The sequence below is a fragment of the Mugil cephalus genome, chromosome 13, assembly GCF_022458985.1.
Source record: "Mugil cephalus isolate CIBA_MC_2020 chromosome 13, CIBA_Mcephalus_1.1, whole genome shotgun sequence".
Lineage (NCBI taxonomy): Eukaryota > Metazoa > Chordata > Actinopteri > Mugiliformes > Mugilidae > Mugil > Mugil cephalus.
Window position 1 is genome coordinate 17,004,304 of NC_061782.1, and position 21,326 is coordinate 17,025,629.

A 21,326-nucleotide genomic window follows, 5' to 3' on the forward strand; every position below is an offset into this window, starting at 1 on the left:
CGTTCACCAACCAACTGCTGTAGGTGCTGAACATGGCAGCTTATATAGTCAGTAGCCAACATGGAGATGTTGTTATAGCACCCATAAAGGCATTGATGTCACAGAATGCCAAATTGACAGATTACACAGGGTGCATGAGAAATGAACACTTGGTTAACTATCATAAAAGACATGCAAAGACTCCCCCCACCCCCACCCCCCTCCTCCCCGTTTCATTATGTATTTAATGCTTAATGGGGGGTTTGGGGAAGTTGTGCAGATTATGAAATATGCACTCTTACAGTCTTAGGAGAGATGAAGAAATAACGCTACACAGTTGCACACGGCTGGATTTGATAGGGGGAATATTTTCTAATAGTCTGGAGGAAACTAGTAGACTTGGTTTTGGTAAAAGCCTGGGAAAACATAAAATAAAGCAGCACTAAACTACACTAAATCACTTTTCATGATAAGCTGTGGGCTTATTCTTTAAAACAAACTTATGTATCAAGTGTGCCGATGTCTCAATGAATAATGCCCATTATGAGCACATTAATTATAAATGTCTAGTGGTTTGAACTGACTGTCAGTTACTCACCATTAAACCCGAATGACATACTGTATAATAAGCATATAAATGGATCATTCATTGTAGTTTAATTTATCCAGTATTTTGGTTTATGTCACCAAATACCTTAAAAGCTACCCCCATTCTGATTCAGCCTCAACTATGATTAGCCAAAGTTAGCATGCTAACAATCCAAGTTAAGATGTTAAATGACGCAGTAAACAGATCTGCTAATATTAGCGTGCTAACATGGCGGTTAGCATATCATATATGAATGATTATTAACAACAATGATCAACAGTATGACTATCATCTAGTATAAAGTATATTCAAAAGACCTTACTCAAGATACCAACTCAACCCTATCAATATTGATTTCCATGAGGCAGGGGAGTCCACAACAAATTTAAATATGACAATACAGGGTGCCAGAATATCTAGGAGTGGCCATCCTTTGTGTATACTGGTGTATAACAGTTAAAATTGTATGTAACAAAAGTGTTTTTGTAATTTCTGGAAGTGCTGGAATAAATGTTTGTATGTGTTTTAGCTAGTTATTATATGGATTTTTGTACTTTGTTTATTGATGTGATTGTTTCTCTGTCTGCTATTTTTATTTCTGTATTTATATGGACCATGCTGCTCTGAAATAAAATGAACAAATCCGATCAAAGTCAAACTGTGTTTTTCTGTTAAATACCAATTTTGGACAATAGCAATAACAAACAAAATCAGTTTATTTGTAATAATTATATTAATATTAACATAAAATATTGTATATGAATAGTGGTGTCAACAGTAAGACCTAATAAGTAGATATTACTCAGGTGCTACATAGGGACTGACAAAAAAAAGTATTTGTTCAGATTAGTTTCATCATCAACAAACTAAAACCCAAATCATGATTAATTTACTGAGAGGAGACCAGAGAAGATGGATAAATGTAGCTGTAATACATAATTAACAGTAGGCTAGAAGTACAAAAACTGAATTCAAGTTTCACCTGTTCATCACTGGCTGATGTTTGTTAAAGATAAAATCAGGACTATAAAACACGCCACATTCTGCTTCTGAGAAAATGCAACGTAGCCTGCCCTGTTGAATCAGGTGTGGAAGCAGGATTTTCCTCAGTATATGCGCAGTTGTATCATTTGATATATCTACAGGATTACAGTACATTGTTTTATTACGATGAACATTTGAAAAGTGTTTACTCCTTTCTCATGACACGTTGGGTTGTTTGTTCTTCTGACCCTATTCATTAAGATTCTCCAGTGACACGCTGAAGGGCTCTTCTCCAGGTGGTGGGGTGAGCCTGGTGCTGGAGGGGGGGCTCTATACAGGTCACTTGTGGTGCAGTTACAGTAAAGCAAAAATGAAAAATGATGCTTTTAGGATACTGCTTAAACTTCCAAGGCGTACAAGTGCAAGTCAAAAGTTTGTGAGCAGTGATGTCCCCACCGTGTGCGCAGTGCTTAAATTTATTTGTACAGATTATCTGACTCAGATAACAAAGTTACCCAGGTTTTAGTTGAGCCTACGCTGAGTGACACCAGATACTCTTTCTGTTTCTGGAAGTGCTGGAGTAAATGATTGTATGTGTTTTAGCTAGTTATGATATGAATTGTTGTACTGTGTTTATTGATGTTTCTCTGTCTGCTACTTTTATTTCTGCCTGTATTTATATGGACTATGCTGCTCTGAAATAAAGTTCATACAATATAAAATGTTCTACCTTAACACATAACTTTGATTAATCCGATCTCAGACAAAAGCAATAACCACATAATGTTCATACATGATAATGATATTAATATTAACATAAAATATTGTATATGAATAGTGGTGTCAACAGTAAGACCTAATAAGTAGATATGACTCAGGTGCTACATAGGGACTGACAAAAAAAAAATTAAAAAGGTATTTATTCAGATTAGTTTTGCCATCAACAAACTAAAACCTAAGACCAGAGAAGATGGATAAATGTAGCTGTAATACATAATTAACAGTAGGCTAGCAGTACAAAAACTGAATTCAAGTTTCACCTGTTCATCACTGGCTAATGTTTGTTAAAGATAAAATCAGGACTATAAAACACGCCACATTCTGCTTCTGAGAAAATGCAATGTAGCCTGCCCTGTTGAATCAGGTGTGGCAGCATATCAATATATGCGCAGTTGTATCATTTGATACATCTACAGGATTACAGTGCATTGTTTTATTACAATGAACATTTGAACAGTGTTTACTCCTTTCTCATGACACGTTGGGTTGTTTGTCCTTCTGACCCTATTCATTAAGATTCTCATTAAGATATAAAACTGTTTAGCCCTGTGATAGACTGGCAACCTGTCCAGGATGGGATAGACTCCAGCAACATTATAATAACAATAAGAATATAAAAATGCATATGTCCAGACACCTTTGGACAAGTCCTGGAAATGTATATTAAAGGTTGAATGAAAAATTGTTATGTGTAGCTAGGTAGCTCCACACCTAGAATGTTGAATGCTGCTGTTTCTCCTCTCTCTCCTCTCTCTCTCTTCCCTTCTTCATAGGCTGGTAGGCATTTCCAATCAAGTAGGGGATAAAAAGGAGGAGAGAGGCCAGCTCTCTCTCTCATTCTGGAGCAGCAGCAGGGGAAGGTTTGCTTTCTTTCTTTTGAATAAGTTAACCCTTGGTTTTTCCTCTGACCTTGATGGCAGAGTTTTCTTATTTTAGTTGTTTTAGTTTGAGTTGGAGATCGCCAGTAGTCCTGTTTGGCCTTTTTGTTTTAGGTTATACCTGAATTAATAAAGAATAACAGTAGCAGAATAATAAAGGGAAATCTCCTTATTAGACACTTTCTCTCTTTGGTTTTTAATCTTGCATAGATTGAAATGAATCTACTTTGATGCTGATTTGACATGTGTTTACATGATGTTACAAGATGTTTGACCCCTGGGTTGAGCAGAATATGTAATTTTCCACAACAAAATCCCCTCTTTACTAATAAACATCACACCATGACATAGTGATATTTGAATCACAGGGAAAACAACATTGAACGCAAACAAGCCTACGTATCCCACTGCTTTCTACTTGAGCTTTCCTTTTCATCCCCTCCAGGATGCACTTGTATCATCCTCCTACATGTAGAGGGACACTGGGTGGTCTCTTTCCGCTCTCTGTCAGACCTTTTTATCTGAAGCTGGAGCTTATCAGTACAGCGGGCTGTGAGTCATGGCAGTAGCGCCCCTCACTCAGTGCTTCTTTGGTTAATCAGTAACCAGGGATCACCAGGGCTGGTTGGCTGGCTGGGTCAAAGTAAGGGAGCAGAGAAGTCCAAATCTCATACAGCACCTTTCTCCGTAGCAGACATACCCGGTAAGGGCTTAACTCAAGTTTGGACTTTATCTCTATGCTGGACCGTTCATTGACACATAATTAAAAACATCTTATAATCCAGGGCTGTCAAATATACGGCCCGCCAGCGGGTTTAATCCGGCCCGTGAGATGATTCTACAAAGTATGAAAATGAGCTGTAATTTTTCCCATGAAACAAACTGCAGTTCTAAATGTGTCCACTGGATGTCGCGATAGTAATTTTGTTAAGCAAACAAACCGTTAATACAAGCACATCTAATCTGGAGCTACCTTGTGTTGTAGCTGCCATTTTTACATCTTCTACTTTGGACACCCTCAATGCCCTGAAAAGCGCCAGGCTTTTGCAAATATCAGCCTGATAAGAAACACAGTTGCAGACGGGATTTCTGATTACTGATCGGGATTTGGACAGCCAGTTGAAGCGGTGGTCATCCAAACTGTTAATTTCCTCCTATCCAGAGGCCTGAATCACCGTCAGTTTGACAGCCTTCTCAGAGAGAAAGACCACAACTATGGCCTGCCGTACCACACCGAGGTAAGATGGCTAAGCCGAGGTGCCGTGCTGAGGCGTTTCTTTGATCTTCGCGAGGAAATTGAACAGTTCATGGCAGAAAGGTGCAAACCAGTTTTAGAATTTCAGTCCACAGAATGGATGCAGGACCTTGCATTTATGGTGGATGTTACAGAGCACCTGAATAAGTTGAACAAAATGCTGCAAGGGCGCAATAAACTCATCATGCAGTATCATGACAGCGTATGTGCATTCAAGCTAAGAGAGACAGCAAGCTCACATCGTGGCATTGGCAACTAGCTTTGACATTTCTGGTGGCATCCCCAGATGCCATGGCCGATGCCGCTGTTTTAGGGAAGATGTCACTGCTTCTGCTATTGGGATTTTAGTAGTATTCTTCAAGGTTTTCTTGATTAACCCTCTGAATCCCAAGCAGTTTCGGGCCGTTTTTTGTTTCTGTCACATTTTTACTCAGTGTAGTCTAATGTGTGTGTGATATTTTATTTTGTGAAGATTAAAAAAAATAATGAATTAGTGTAAACTATACACTTAAGGTACCCTGAAGACTAGGAACATAGAAAAAAAACATTGGTGATGTAACTACGTGCACACAAGACTTGGAATGAAAGACAAAAGAATTGGTGAACTAGAATTACATTATTACAACCTATTAGACGAATTTAGTCTTTACAAAATACTATTTATACAAACACAAACAAACTTAGGCACTCAGGGTGCTTCTTCTCCATCTGTAATCACACTGTTGTAAATCACTCACACTCCGTCCCCTTTCCCCTCCAGCCACATACACACACCCTGGCTTGCCTTCGGACATGCACATACATGCTCACAACTCCTGCGTTTCACACTTTGAATGAGAGAAGAAAGACTGAATTTGCACTGAAACAAGGCTATAAGGCACATAGACCCTGTTCATTGGTACTGAGCAGTTCAGTGAATTGTTGAAGCGCTTTTATTCGTCTAATTTAATTAATATAGAGCAAACAATGTATTTTCTGCAAATTTTCAAGGACGATATTAGGCTCAAAGCAATGTTCTAGAAATTTAATGAAGTAAGTTGGTTTGTTAATGCCAGTCATTAAAAAAAATTGGTGGTATTTTCATACTACTTAGCCACCGCCGACACCGCCCAGAGTCTAGAGGCGTATTCTGGGATCCATCCATACATACATCCTCAAAGTCATCAAAAAACATTTAATTATTTCTACGAAACAGGCATTTGTTGACATGTCTGTAAATACTTGTTATCAAAAGCCTGAAACCACTACACATTCATAATATATATGATTTCCAATGCAGTTTTATGTAAGATAGCATTCAGATGATTCATCGTAACCCAATGGAAAATTGATGTATGTAACAGGCAATGAGAAGCACTTATGTATTAAACAAACTGAGAGTAAATATAACATGCACCATTAAATGGAACTATTTAAATGCTTGATAAACTCCTTAGTAGTATTATTCAGTCTTTTTTTTTTAATTTTTTAATTTTTAATTTTATTTTTATTTATTTTTTTTTAAAAAAAGTTAAACTTCTTAATCTATTGAGTTGTACTCCATTAAAAGATTCATATCCCGAGGGACTGTACAGTATGACACAGTTTGAGTCCACAAAACACAGGAGGCAGGTTCTTCAAGAAACATATCTTTTTGGGGAAAGTGTAGATATATAGAATACCGGTCAAAAGTTTTAGAACAGCACACAGTATCCTCTCAGCCAATCGTGTCCATGTGGGCCCCATAAAGGTTAAGTGGGCTGCAGATAAGGGTCCCAAGTGGGTTTGTCCGCAGCTTCCATGGTAACTCCACCTGCGTTTGCCCATATTGGCATCAGGTACGTTCTGACCAGGTTTCAGGTGGGGCCTAACTTGCTGAGTTGCACAGGACCCATGTAGGCCTCATATCTTTGCCCACATGGGCACGAAGGGGGATCAGACTGGACCTTAAATGGGGCCCAACAACAAATTTGCCCTTTTTATGCCTAAGCCCACTTAGCCCACTTACATCTCTTATGGGGCTCATACAGCCAGCCCACATGGGTTCCACATGTGGGGCACATGTACCTCAAACCACATGGGACCTGTAAAATTTCCCAAGTTCAACCCCATGCGGACTCAGTGTCCACATAGCCCATATTTCACCTTCGTGGGCCCCACATGGACATGCTGACTGGGCTCTGGTATAGTTGTTCAGGCTTGGCTTCCTCCTACAGCAAGATAATGACCCAAAACTCTAGTCCAAGCTCTACCAGAACTACCTCAGGATAAAAACAAGATGGAAAGCTTGAAAACAAGGAGTGGACCATGTCTCCATGGCCCAGTATCTGGACTTTAACACCATGGAGCTGGTTTGTGATGAACTGGACAGAAGAGTGAAAGCAAAGTAACCTACAAGTGACTCACATTTCTGGGAACTTCTGCAACAAAATTGGGAAGAACTCCAAAGATGGTTACTTTGATGATTCGAAAATGTAAGATAGATTTCGGGTTATATATTGATTCCATGGTTATTATTATTATTTTTAACTTCAGTTGTTTATTTGGTCTACACTTTCATTAAAATGAGACATTAAACTGCAGAAATATTGGAGTGTTATAAAACTTTTGATGAAACTTAGTTTTCAATATATTTATTTCCACAGCATCATAACATAACACACTGGTCATATGTTTCTGTTCATGTGATCTTATTTACATGTTCAAAATAAAATTATAAATGAAAATGAAATGTCCCCTCAATCCCCTTGTGTTCTAAAGTGCCACAAACCTTCTCATAAGTATTGCCTCTGTACATTAACAAGTTTAATGGTGTTAGCCCTGTGATAGACTTGCGACCTGTCCAAGATGTAGCTTTCCAGTAACATAGCTTTCATCAGCTTAGGTTAGTTTGCTACAGTTCATAAACTAAGCTTTCGGGATCTGAAAAGCAGCCTTCCCAAACAGTGACATCGTCCGTGGCATGTGCCCCTGAAAGTGACATCCGTGGCATCTGTGGCAGCGGAAATCCATTCCTGGCAAAGGCTAATAATCACACAAAAAAAGAACACAGACAATAAACTAAGTTGCAAAATATAGCTTTAGTAAATGAAGTTACAGGCGATAATCCACACACCATGCGTAACAACTGAGTGAAAATGAAAATAACCTCCTTTTAACTGAAGATCTCATCTTCCGTACTGCTTAATCCTGGAGCCTATCCCAGCTGGCATCGGGCGGGAGGCGGGGTACTGTAGTGTAATTTTAAAGTCTGTGATGTGCTACAAAGAAGATAATTGAATAAGATGCATGCTGAATGACTTTGACATCATGTTTGATTATAAGGTTGTATTGATTATGATGATATATCGAATAATAATACCTTTAGTTTGATCATGTTTAATTATAAGGTTATGATTGAATTACAGTATGTCCGATCATAATGTCATTAGCTTGATTACAACATTAAGTTTGATATGATGGGCCTTCACCAGGCATATGCTACTAGAACACAAAGGGAGAGCACTGGAACCAAATGTATATCTACTGTATTCCTCACAAGAGCACGTGTGTATGTAGAAGATAGTTGTGCTTATCGCACTTGGTAAAGTTACTTTAAAGAATAATGGGCTTAAGAGTGGACTAGAAGATAAGGGTGTAAAATGGACGGGAGTTACTTTGTGAAACTGGGAGCCTAGGGAAATTCCAAAACTACTGACGTAACTGCAGGTGTTTGAACCTGAGGAAAAAAATAGAAAAGGTATTTGGAGTAGATCACGATGCTCCAGAGCCACGTGGCCCATCTGGCATCCAAGGCCCTCGCACCTTAGAGCGGGGTCGTAGTGACAATTTTTTGTCCTGTGATGCTGCTCTCCTTTTTTGCCGGCAATGAAGATCACTCTGATGCTCTGGACTTAGACTCCTGATGATTTTTGAGACTCCAAAGAGAAGTTATCTTCAGGCTGAATTGAACATCTTTCAAAGACTAAGTTTTACAAGGGTCTCCTATTTCGGAATAATTTGATACAACAGTACACCAAGTCGCCAGCCTATCGCAGGGCTAACTTAATTTTAGATGAAATTGTTTAATCCTATCTGTGCCTGTAATGGGTACAGTTTCTCCCCACTCTGAGATCCGATGTAAAAATGAGAGAGGAATAGCTGGCAGAGGCTGTACTGTAGTATGCCATCCTTTGGTCTGAGGCAGAATGACGATGCCCCACAGAAAGAGGATCTTTTTTTTTTGAGGAGATTAATGACAGACAAGGATACTTGGCATAATGTGAATGTGAAATGGAGCACTAATGCTGAATAAAAGCGTAGCTGGAGTAGCTAACAACCACTCTTTGTACATCCACAGGACTGACAGAGAACGTTGTGTGGACATTTTTTGTTCTATGTGCCAATTGCCATTTCCAAAACCAGCTGTAAATTCAAAGATTACCTCTGCTCTCTTTGTATTTTGAGTTACCATGTTGTTTCATTGACCTATATTTAGAGTAGGCTCTGTTTCCACTTAAACACCCAGGTGTACTTACTGATATTTTCAATTGAATTGAAAATTCAATAGATAACATTGTTGTAGACTGAAATACAGCATGTGTTCAGTGCCTTTATGAAACCATTTATATTGAACAATTTATGTGTATTCTCAATGCTTTTGATTTCAATAGCATATTCAAATCATCAATAAATGTAAACATATAAATACAATACTTGACATTTTATGTTTATTTTTGTTTATTTATTATTTTTTATTATTTTTTTTAAAAAAGAATAACTTATTATCATTAAGAACACGGGTAAGTTGCCGTTTTTGTTTTTTTTTTACAAAAATACAGTTTTAATTATTCCTCTCCTCCACACATGCTGACACTGTTATTTGAACATAGCTAAAACTGTGATTGGCAACTTATATTACAACATATAAAGAAGAATCAAAATTAACACGAGAAAGGCCCAAACTGGACTCAAACACAGTCCTTCTCGTTGGGAGGCATCCGCGATGACCCCAGGCCATTATGATGCTCCGGCGGTGACCCATTAAATGGCGGGTGCTGACAGAGTCGCGTGTATAATGTGTGTATAATGATTTTATTTCGAAATTTCTTGCGCGTACTTATTGTTCTGAGCGCCTGACACAGAAGCGGCATCACGCTAGAGGTCTGCCGCAAGACCCTATTGTCTCGAACAAACAGCGGCATAAACAGTGACATTGACAGTGGCATCTCCCATAAACAAAGGCATGGGCCGTAGCATCGGCCGTAGCAACGGCCATGGCATCGCCGATGACAGTGACATCGACCATGGCATCGGCCATGGCATCTAGAGATGCCACCGAAAATGTCACAGTTGCCAATGACACGATTTGAGGCAGCCCCGCAGCTAAAGCTGTCATTGTGGGAGGTGCAACTCGCAGCTGGTGATGCAGCTCACTTTCCTTGTCTAAAAGGTGTGTGCGCGACCCAACATGCCACAGACATGAAGCGGTTCAAAGACAAAATAACGGGACTATTGCGGGAGTTTGAGCAACGCCATCAGATTTTTGGTGAACTAGAGAAAGACTTCAAAGTTTTTTGCTCTTCATTCACCGTGAATGCCTCTGATCTGACCGTCAACATCCAGCTTGAAATAATAGACTTGCAGTGTGACTCCGATTTGAAGGGCAAATTTGCCGCATCTGGCTTGGACACATTTTATCAGTGTCTCTTGCCAGGTTACCCAACTTGACAGCCTTTGCTGCAAAACTTTTGTCCATGTTTGGAACCACATATCTTTGTGAGCAAGTTTTCTCTTTAACGAGCATCAATAAAAGGGCTCACGCACAAGCACTTGAATAACATCCTGAAATTGGCTGCCACTCAGGATGTGACACCTGTTATTGATGCACTTGTGAAAGCTAAAAGATGTCAGGTTTCAGGAGTAAAATAAACAGTGGGTAACCCCACTTAAAATGCTGCAGGACACACTGCACCCTGATACAGTTCTGTGATTGTCTTCTGTGGAAATTTAAAGAAAGCGAACAGTGTGTGATTTACTGCAATACTGTCTGTCACTTCAGTTTCTAAGTTTGGTTTGTTGAAATTGTTCATGTATTGCACAGCTTTTATTTTTTTATCAATAGTGTAGCCTACAAGGCAGTTTGTATGATTTGTTGAGTTAGCACAGGATAATTTGTGGAAATGACAATACCTAGAAGAGTTGTTTTATTTATTTATTCTTTATCTTGTATTTTTTTCAATCCCAGATAGGCTGTGACTTACAGTTCAATGGCTTTGTAGATACTCTGAGACAAAGTCTAAGTTCCAGTCACTGAGGCATTGTGTTCTTGAAATTGCACCAGTTTTTTCCCTCAAAGTTTTCCACTAAGTTGAAGTGTTTTGTCAAGAGGATTATTTGTGATGTGTACATTTTCAGAATGCGCTTGTACTATTCTGGACCAAAGTAAAACAAAGAAAACAACCTGAAGTTGTTGTTATTTTTAAGGTATTATGCCATGGTTTTACTGGTCCGGCCCACTTGGGAATAGATTTACCTCCATGTGGCCCCTGAGCTAAAATGAGTTTGACACCCCTGTTGTAATCACTATTCCGTAAGATTCTCCATAACCAAAAAACAATGTTACAAATGCCTAATAGAGGCACTAACAAAAGCTTTCGCATTTTTTTATTTATTTATTATTTTTTATTTAGTTTTTATCAATGTTTAATCACTTGTTTGAGGGTTTCTCAACTTAAATAATACAGTTAATCACTGCACAGCTTCTACATAATATGGAGTACTCAAATTTTGTTAATATGGAGCAATTATTGCTTTTGATGATGCCAACTGAAGACTGACACTGTTTACTTAAGCCTTTTTGTAAGTTTCAGTGCTTGGTGTTTTTTTTTTACAATTTCTTTGCAGTGCCTGACATAGTCACTTTCTTACGTATCAATGATAGAGAACTGTTACTTTGGAGACAAGTAGTTTTTATTACAGTATCCTTTTCTTACTTTTATGGACAGACCAGAACCTTAGGGCGAGGGGATGTGGTCATTGTAGTTTGCTGTGGTAGCCATGTTTTTTTTTTGCCAAAACTTTGTTCCATGACTGCTGATAAGAAACTTAAGACTAAATGCCAGCTCTACTATATGGATGACATTTACAGTGAAATCTGGCCAAACTTTGAATCAGTGGTCTTTCGTCAGCCAGTGAGGCTGCTGAACTAGATTTTGTTGAAGTTATGTTGTTTTGGAGCTCCTCAATACAGCGCCCTTCCTCGACTACAATCATAGTAACTTCTCTCACTTTGTTAAAGGGGTTTTGTATCTTTTAATGACATCATGTCACATTCCAATCTTTCGATATTGTATGAGGTCAGGTCCCAGTACTTTTCTGAATTTTTTAATTTCCAATAAGAACCTACAAAACACATTGACACATACCACACAAGTTGCACAATGAAATGCAGATGAACCTCACTGTATACACATACAAAAAAAAAAAAAAATAAATAATAATAAGAGAAATAAATAAATAAAAATAAACATGCACACAAAAATACATACCCATGTTAAATAATAATAAGAAATAAAATAAAAATGTCACACTCAATAGCCCTACAGATAGATATAATCTACTATTGCCTGAGAAAGTTAGGTTAGTTAGGTTACATAGGTTAACTTTTGTAACGTAACATACCTTGCCATCTCTCTAATCCAAGATTGTGTTGACGATACTTCAGTCTCTCTCCAAGATAAAACAACCATCCTCCTGGCCTGCAGGAGGCCAAAGTTGATCAGTCTTACACTTAGAGTTGACAGAAAAGCAATCTGGGTTTATCCCTAAGATACAAAGTTTTGCTGCGCGGGGTATCTGAATACCTGTGAATAACCATTTTCCAAAAAGCTACCAGTTTAGGACATTCCCATACACAATGGATCAAAGTAGGGATGGGCATCAATTTTCAAATATTCGAATAGTCATTAAATCATCAAAAATTGAGTAGTTCATCGTATCTGGATGAAAAATATGTTATATTACTGGCACCTTCCGCACGGGAGCAGCGTAGCGTGGCGGGCTAGATGCCAAGCTGTAGAAGGAAACAAACAGAGGAGAAGACACGATAGAGAGATTACTGCAGCCACCAAAAACTTCTACGTGGAGCTATTTCAAAAAAACAAGTGAAACAGAGGTACAATGTAAAGTCTGCGATGCAAAGCAAGAACTTTAGACAATATTTTGGTGTCTACTCCAATAAGACTAATAGGCCTGTATGAGGAAATCAGTCGGTATTTTCCCAAGATTCAAAGTAAGGATTATTGTGCTTTTCTGAATATTTACTGAGTATTGTATCTGAATAGTTGGATAGATGCACTCTTATATGAGAGCAAAGCACCTGGGGGAAAGCTGCGGGCCGTCGTGGCAACAGTCAATTGCTCGCTTTGCCACTAGAAGACGTACATGTGATGACAGACGTGTGGAGCAAACGGCGTCCTGTGTCATAGCCTGTGTCCATGACAACGCAAGCAACATGGTGCGAGCCATGTTTCGCACATTCACTGCAACTTGCCATAAACGATGGATTCAAGCCTCAACACATAAACCTTGTGGTTGCATCTGCCAGTTGTTTGGTTTCACATTTCCATCACGGTACAACAGCAACACAAGCGCTGAAACAAAAACAACAACTTCAGCACTTACCTAAGCACAAATTAGTCCAGTACTGCCGTACAAGGTGGAATTCTACTCACAATATGTTCCAGCAACTACTTGAACAAAAATGCACAATATCTGCTGTCTTGTCACACAGAGCCTTCATCAAACTGTCAGATGCACGGACCCTCCAGTTGACAGGTGACAGCTGGAGTGTGATGGAGGAGCTCATGTCTGTGCTACACTCACTGAAACACGATACTACTGCGTTATGCGGAGAGTCTGGAGTCTCCATCTCCATGGTTTAGGCCAAGGTGAGCAATCTCCTTTTGAGCAGGCCAGAACCAGAGGTTGTAGAGGCGGTCGCAGTTGAATCGATTAGTACCTGCATATTCCTAGATCAAAGTACCTTTCTCCGTCGAACAGTTCACACAGGTATCTGGAGTGCCAGGGGACCATTTCTTAAGTTTCTCACAGGTTGTGTATATCTGCATAAAAAACTTGTGTTGTAGAAGCAAGCTGTCGCCCACAAGCTGTCGCCCACTCAGCTTCCTCAATATCTTCCTTAATATCTAAACTCCATGCCCTCCTTTTGTCATGACTAGATTCCTCATCATGTGAGACAAGTACTGTATATAATATAGAGATTTGGTGTTTTCCATTCATGTGTTTTAACACAATATCCTCAAGGCAGGGCAGCTGCGGTTCTTGTGTATCCTGATGACACTTTGATGAAATGAAGTGCTTCAATTATAAGTATTTAAAAAAGTGTTTTTTTTTTTTTTGGAATTGAATATTTCAAACAAAGGTCGTTAAATGTTAGTAAAGTGCTCTGAACATATAAGTCTCCATTTTTTTGCACCCTCTTGTTGGAGGGTCCTGTCGGCCCAAACCTGAAAGCCACCATCTGCCCGGCCAGGAGTGAATTGCGCATTACTCCAAGTAGGTGAAAATTGAGAGATGGGAGGTGTATCACCGACATGTCTATGATATTGGCATTGTTGTCCATTCTCGTAATTCTCGTACCTCTCTCATCAACAGGTCATAGTTTGCTTGAACAACTGTATTAATTTTCAGGGGGTAATCTTAATTCCAAGATAGGTAAAGCCCTCCCTTGCATTAGAAAAAGGTGTTGCTTTAACTTGAGTAGTTCTTTCGTTATTCAGCAAAGTATAGAAGATTTTGATACTTACTTGATACTAGATTTTGATTATTGATACTGTATCAATATTGGCAATAATGTACAAATCTATTGATTAGATGTAATAATGTCTGGACACTGTTTGATAAGTTTGACAAAAAGAGAATTACATCGTCTGCATATAATGATATCCTATGTTCATGATCATCGATTGTTATTCCTGACAAATTGGCTTTGGCTTTAATGGACATGGACAAAGGCTCAATGGCCTAAATGAACAATAGTGGGGAGAGAGGACAGCCCTGACGAGCTGACCTCTCTAGAGTTAGCTTGATAAGTTGTTATTCGTTATTACTCGTGCTATAGGATTGGTATATAATAATTCTATCCATTTCAAAAATTTTCCCCCAAGTCCATATCTTGGTAACCAATTGAACACATAATGCCACTCAATTATATCAAATGCTTGTCTAGCATTTAGAGATAACAGCGCTGTATCCCGGTATTATTTTTAGACTTAGACCATTATGAAGTCCCTGACAAGTCTGTACAAACCCTTACTGATCACTTTGCACCAAAAAAGGGATGCTTGGATCTAGCCTTTTAGCAAAAACTTAAGACAATATTTTGGTGTCTACTCCCATAAGACTAATAGGCCTGTATGAGAAACAATCAGTCGGTATTTTCTCAAGTTTCAAATAAGGATTATTGTGTTTTTCTGAATATTTACTGAGTATTGTATCTGAATGGTTGGATAGATGTTCAGTGTCAAAAAAGCAAAATCGTGTCACAGTAAGACTGCTACTTAAGCAAGGATGTCCTGTGTCTTGGGTACTGTTGTCTGTTGCTTAGCAACATGTGTGGAGAACATAGTTAACTGTTTGTAGGGCCACCTTCTCACCAGTAACGAGGACATCCAGTAACGACTGCCTTATGTTCTCTTGGTGTGTTGTAGGTTCATAGGTAATGGTGAATGTTGAAGCCTTTGGGCGATCACATTCACCATTACCTATGTGTGACAGTGAATCATTTTATTGTGAGATGGATTAATCTAACGAATTTATAAGTAAATTTTTTGGAGTTTAAGTAAAAACTGAATGTTTCTTCTGTGTTGTCTTTTCCTCCACATATGTATATTCAATATATATGAGACATATTATTATTTATGGGATGTCAATGTTTCAAGCTCATTAGGTTTGACATAATGAAATACACTGACTGTCTTTTGATGATGCTTTTAATCACAGTAAGTCACAATAAAATGGAACAGAAAGAGTTGTTAAAAGTTGATTGGAGTATGATGCTGCAGTGTCAAGTTAGGCCTTGCTCTGCTCATTAGTCCCTTCTTCCTGTTTCTCAGGGCCTGTGAAAAAGAATAGTAAAAAGTCTTATTGCTGTGACTTCTTTCTTGTAGCCTAAAACTTTTTTCACAGGTGCAAATTCATACAAACCTTTGAGTTTAATGGGACCCAGTACCAGAGTTTGGCTTTCGTGCTGTGACCCCAGGTCTCTGGCAACACGATTGCTGCAGCCACGGCGGCAGCGGGAGTTGTAGTCAGAGGCTTGGCATATCAGGACTTTGCACTGGAGGAAGACCGACTCACTAGCTCGGAGGAACTGGAAGGCCTTAAATGTGAAACGGGCGTAGGTGCAATTGCCAGAAACGTAGGAATAGTAGGTGTTATCAATGGGACATCTAAAAGAGAAACAAAGATGGTGTTACTTGAAAATACAGATATTTAGTCATTTAAAAACTGTAGTTAGGAAGTCACAAGCCCAAAAAAGACTCAATCATCAGTTTAATTATAATGTGATTTAATATAAAATCTTCAAATGTCGATATAAAATAGTGGGGTGAAAGTGCAATATTTCTTTTTCTTTAATGTAGGGGTATAAAATTACTGTAAGCATAAGTATCTCTGAATGTCACTGTATAGCATTCCCATCACAAATTCTCTTGTTTTCCCATGCTGTAGACTGCATGGGGCAATGAGCAAAGCACACTTTCATCTTACCCGTTACGGACCAAGTAGTAACGTCTGGTCTGGAAATCATAACGGGATGGTGAAGCCACGCAAGTATCAAGAAAGATGACCACTGAGCTGTCTCCCACCGTCAGGTCCACTTGGACATATAAGTTCTGATTGGGTGCTACCTCATAAGGATCTTGAGTCACCTGACAGAGGTTGAAAGCAAAATATCAGCATCATATATTTCCAGAAGGACATATTTTTTCTTCGCAGTCACTCCTTAACTACCACAAACACACCTTATAGTAGTAGCTGCTGGACGTGTAGAAGGCCATGCTGGTGTTGAATCTGCCCGTGCCTATAATGCTGCTTTTACCAGGATGTTGGACAACATACAAAATCTGGGAGACTGAGTCCTGCTCCATTAGACAGCTGACGTTCACCTTGAAGTAAGAGCGCCGTGTGATCTCTCCGGAGCTGTTGTCGCTGGTATGGAGAGCGTTTGTGTACACGACTTTGCCGTTGTGAAACTTTTAAAAAGAAGAAGGCATTGGAAAATGTAAAACTTGCTATAAGGGAGAATTATAAGGGGAAAAGATGTTAGTGTTCTCCAGAAGGTGGAGCATTTCTTACCCCTTTAACATTGCCACAGCTGTTGATGGGGAATTTGAAGACCACCTGGTCACTGGAAATCTGAGGTCTGCAGTACGGGTCATTCACATAGAGACTGTTGCCGTTATAGCCCAGAGAGTTCAGGTAACTGTTCTTGAGCACAATGGTCATGTAGTCTGAGGAGCAGTCCACGTGACCTGACATAAAGTGATGTTCACAAGACAATTCATTCAATGTGCCATTGTGAGGTTAACATGCTTATTTATAGTGAAGCTACTGAATGGTCTGGCATGAGAGTTGGTAAATATTGGTAGATATTCACAAAAGGATGAACGGTGTTAACTGGTGATCATATTTTCATTTAGCTAAAATTGAAAGTGACTTTGACCAGTCTACCACGAACTTCGAGTGATTGTAAAGATCTGAATTATTATCCATTATTATTCGAACAGTAACTGTACCTGAGCTCGGTGTCAGAGTGCTGAAGAACTCAGCCTGGAACCCTCGAGCGACAACAGATCCATCAGCGCGGAAGACCACAGTCATGTAGTCGGAAGAGGAGTGAAAAGAGTTCACGCTGCTGTTGCAAACCTTCCCCAAATATGGGGAATAAGTATCTGGCCCATCATAGACAGATATGTAGTCACAGGAGCAGCAGCTCTCCAGTCTTTTATTTTTTAAAAAAAGGAAAAGCTCTAAATTACTGTGATTGTTGAGAAAAAGTTGAAAAATGAGTACAAATTTATTAAGTTCTTTTTTGTTTTGTTTTTTATATCTTACATCTGTTTTCACATAATTTCCTAACTTTTGATAGTAATAATAGTAATAATGATAATAATACTGCTCTTTCACGCCCTTCTTTACTCACTGCAGGTATGTGAATGCCAGGAATATTCTTCGGTCATATGTAGTCCTTAGATGCCAGACACAGTAGCTATTGTCCTGGTAGTAGGAGGGATGGTTGGGGCTGGAGAAAGTGCCGGAGCTAAACAATGATCCTCCACAAGGGGCCGCTGAAGGTGGATATGGTAGATGTCATTGCAAGTAGTATAATTGCAAAAAGCTATTTTTCAACACTGAGGGTCTTACATGTGCTTGGTGGGTAAGTTGTCACTGAACAATACGCTATTTGAAGAAAAGAAAATGTTTTAGAAGTCATGTGGGGGGTGGGACACTGATTTATAGTGCATTGCCTGACATGATACCTACCCTCAAAGTCAGAGCAACAGTTGTCATAGTATTGACAATCGTGTGAGCAGGAGCAGCTTCCCAGGTAACTGCCACAGTTGTAACGACATGAGGGTGCTGGAAAACACAGAAGGATAATGTCTCACCAGACTGTTGAAGATCCTCAATAAGAAAAGATGAATTCAGTAGAGTTGCTTTAAATGTTTGATCAAAGAAAAATTTAAAGACCTGTGGTCCCTGGTGGTGTTGTTGCTGCTGGAAGAAAAGGGGTTAGGGTCATAGAAGTAAAATTGTCAGTTTTTACTTCTGCTCTTCTTGTTACAGTGGTAAAGACCTGAGGGCTTCATTATTTTTATACTGGCTGATAATTTTTGCTTCAAAAGAATTGATCAAACAAACATTTACATACTTGTAGTTGTTGTTGTTACTGGGGCAACTGAAAGAAAAATCAGGATATCACAATTAAAACTGTTTTCAGCCCGTCCACCCACCGCCGCCAACACCCCCCCCAAAGACCCCACCCCCCGCCCGCAGGGCAGCTATGGACACCTCTCCAGCCGAGAGGACTCCCCCAGGAGCCCAGCAAAGCCCCCGCAGACGGGCACCGGCCCAGCGCCCAACCAGGGACGGGCCATCCGAGCAGGGGGGCCAGGGAGCCGGCCCCATGCCTCTGGCGCACCCGGGCCAGGGAGACCACGGGAAGAGAGAACCCCCACCCGCCAGGGAGAGACCCCAGCCCCCCATCGAAGGGAGAGGGGAAGCACCAAGCCACCACGAACCCGTCGCCACGCAGCACCAGGAGACAAAGCCAGGCCAAGAGGACACCAGAGAACCTAGGTAGATACCCCTACCAACGGCCGTGGGGCCACAGACCGCCAGCCCAAGATCCCCCTGCTAGCGGAGGACCAGGCCCCCCAAGCCGTGCCAATGGATAATGAAAAGTGACAGTGTCCCTATTACTGTGCTTCCTCAGTCCCTGATGAGGAAGCAAGCCCCTACACCGTGACCCTGTGACCCTGGATGTGGTGTGGTGCATTAAGACACACATTTCAATCAGTTCTAACTGCCTACTCTCTTCCACTTCTTCTGCATCCACCAGAAAGGGGGTGGAGAACAGCTTGATTTATTTTTTCAATGACAGAAAAATCTTGGAAACGCAGGTTGAATTCTGTCATGAGAGATGCAATCACAGACACATATTTTTCCTTTTTAGCAGAAAGGTCAGCCTTTGGAAAAGCAGATTTGATTTCAGATAGCGTGGGGAGCATTAAACTTTCGTAGTTGTGTCTCAAACAGGCAGAGCTTTACACAGAAGGCTTTCATGTGCGCATGCAGGTGTGGCACCAGCTGTTCTTTGTCTTGTAGGTTTTTGTTCAGTGTATTCAGATGATGAGTAAGATCAACTAAAAATGCCAGGTCTGCCAGCCACAAAGGGTCACTCAGTTCATGAAGAGGTCGGCCCTTCTCTTTCAAAAACTGGTCGATTTCTGATCTCAGTGAATAAAACCACTGCAGCACAGAGTCGCAGCTCCACATCAGATAGGAAAGCTTGAAATTCTCTGTGGTACAGTCCTCTAGCTCGAATTATGTTGACAGTTTTTACAACAGTGTTCATCACATCAACCACCTGGACAGTCTTAGCATACAGTGCTTCTTGGTGGACACCACTGATGCCTTTTCCTTTGCGTACGCCCGTCATGGCTGGATTTTTTGTTGACTGTTGTGTCTGTCCTATTTAATGTCTTTTTGCTGCCTGCTCTGTGTCCTATTTAATTTCTTTTCTGGTTACTGTATCGTGTATATACTATATTGTGTTTTCCTGTTATATAGTATGTATGGTGTTGAGTGCCTGTACATTGCTGCTGCAACTGTGAAATTTGTCCTCTCTGATGTGGTAGTGAGCGGTGTCGCTCCGTTCCTGTTCACCTTATACACCACTGACTTTCAGCACAACTTAAGAGTCATGTCACATACAGAAATTTTCTGATGACTCTGCAGATGTGGGGTGTATAAGCGGTGGACGGGATGAAGAGGAGTATAAAAGACTGGTGGACAGATTTGTGGAGTGGGCTGTAAGGAATCACCTGCTGCTTAATGTGGACAAGACCAATGAGATGGTGATTGACTTCAGGAGGAAAGGAACAGCTCCTCAGCCCCTCAGCAGACAGAACTGGAAGGCCAACAGTACAGCTGTATACAAAAAGGCCTGCAGCAGACTCTACTTCCTGAGAAGGCTGAGATCCTTCAACATGTGCAGTAAGATGCTGGAGATCTTCTACCAGTCTGTTGTGGCAAGCACCCTTTTCTGGGGGAGGGAAGGGTGGCTCTGTCATTGGCTGCAGGCAGGAAACTTTTGAGGTGGTAGTGGAGAGGAGGACACTTAACAAACTGTATTAGTCATGGATAATCCCGACCACCCTCTTCACTAAACGATAGACAGACAACGGAGCGCCTTCTCCAAGAGACTCAGACAACTCCGTTGTCTCAAAGAACGCTACAGGAAATCTTTCCTGCCTCAAGCCATACGCCTGTTCAACTCCTCACCTGCATGTGACAGATAACACTCTGTACATTATTTCTTTTCCCTCCTTGTGTACACGTTTTGCTTTAATTCACTTATTTTTATAATTCTGTAAATAACGATTATATAGTAGATTGTGTTTGTATGTATGTATGTAGTATGTATGGTGTTGAGTGCCTGTACTTTGCTGCTGCAAGGTGAAATTTCCCAGTTTGAGATTAATAAAGCATCTATCTATCTGTCTGTCTGTCTCTATCTATCTGAGACGACATGACTGCATCAATACAAAAAAAAATTGGAAAGTGCAGTTTTATTTCTAACAACTCGCCATCAGTCATCAACATTAACATAAATTACGAATAAATAAATCACGTCCACGAATTTCGCGATGGTGTTGTTTCAGGTGGTGAAAAATGATTGTTAAATGACCTGCACAACACCTCATTCCGGTTGACATCGTCCTTTTTGAATCCAAAATACCTCCAAATAATGGAGGATGATTTATGTTTTTGGCGAATTCTGCACCGCCACCAGTAGCATTATCTTCCGCACTCTATCTCATTCCCGCCCCCCTATGTTTTGTCAATGGTTGGCTTCAGCTGTTGATCCACAGCAAGCATGAAATAAGGTTGGCGGTTGGCTAGCCTGAGCGATGCATTCAAGGGCAATTGTATTTACTGACTTGGCGCAGTAACTAGTTTAATATTATCATTGTTGCTTTCAATCGTTGATCAAACAAACAATCACATACGTGTAGTTGTTGTTGTTTCCGGGGGATCTGAAAGAAAAATCAGGATGAAACTGTCAGTTTTTAGTCCTTTACTCCTCTTCTCA

General features: G+C 40.1%; 1 protein-coding gene across 1 annotated transcript; it reads right to left on the minus strand.

Moving 5' to 3' along the window:
* Positions 1–15,420: 15,420 nt before the first annotated feature.
* LOC125018922 (CUB and zona pellucida-like domain-containing protein 1) lies at positions 15,421–18,406 on the minus strand. Its single transcript, XM_047603369.1, has 11 exons — positions 18,381–18,406; positions 18,200–18,223; positions 17,993–18,088; positions 17,873–17,908; positions 17,652–17,796; positions 17,245–17,450; positions 16,805–16,980; positions 16,471–16,701; positions 16,217–16,377; positions 15,653–15,897; positions 15,421–15,564 (listed from the first exon to the last, which is right to left on the minus strand). Exons 6-11 carry the CDS (start codon positions 17,327–17,329, stop codon positions 15,518–15,520), a joined length of 945 nt encoding a protein of 314 aa, XP_047459325.1. The 5' UTR covers positions 17,330–17,450; positions 17,652–17,796; positions 17,873–17,908; positions 17,993–18,088; positions 18,200–18,223; positions 18,381–18,406; the 3' UTR covers positions 15,421–15,517.
* Positions 18,407–21,326: the final 2,920 nt, after the last annotated feature.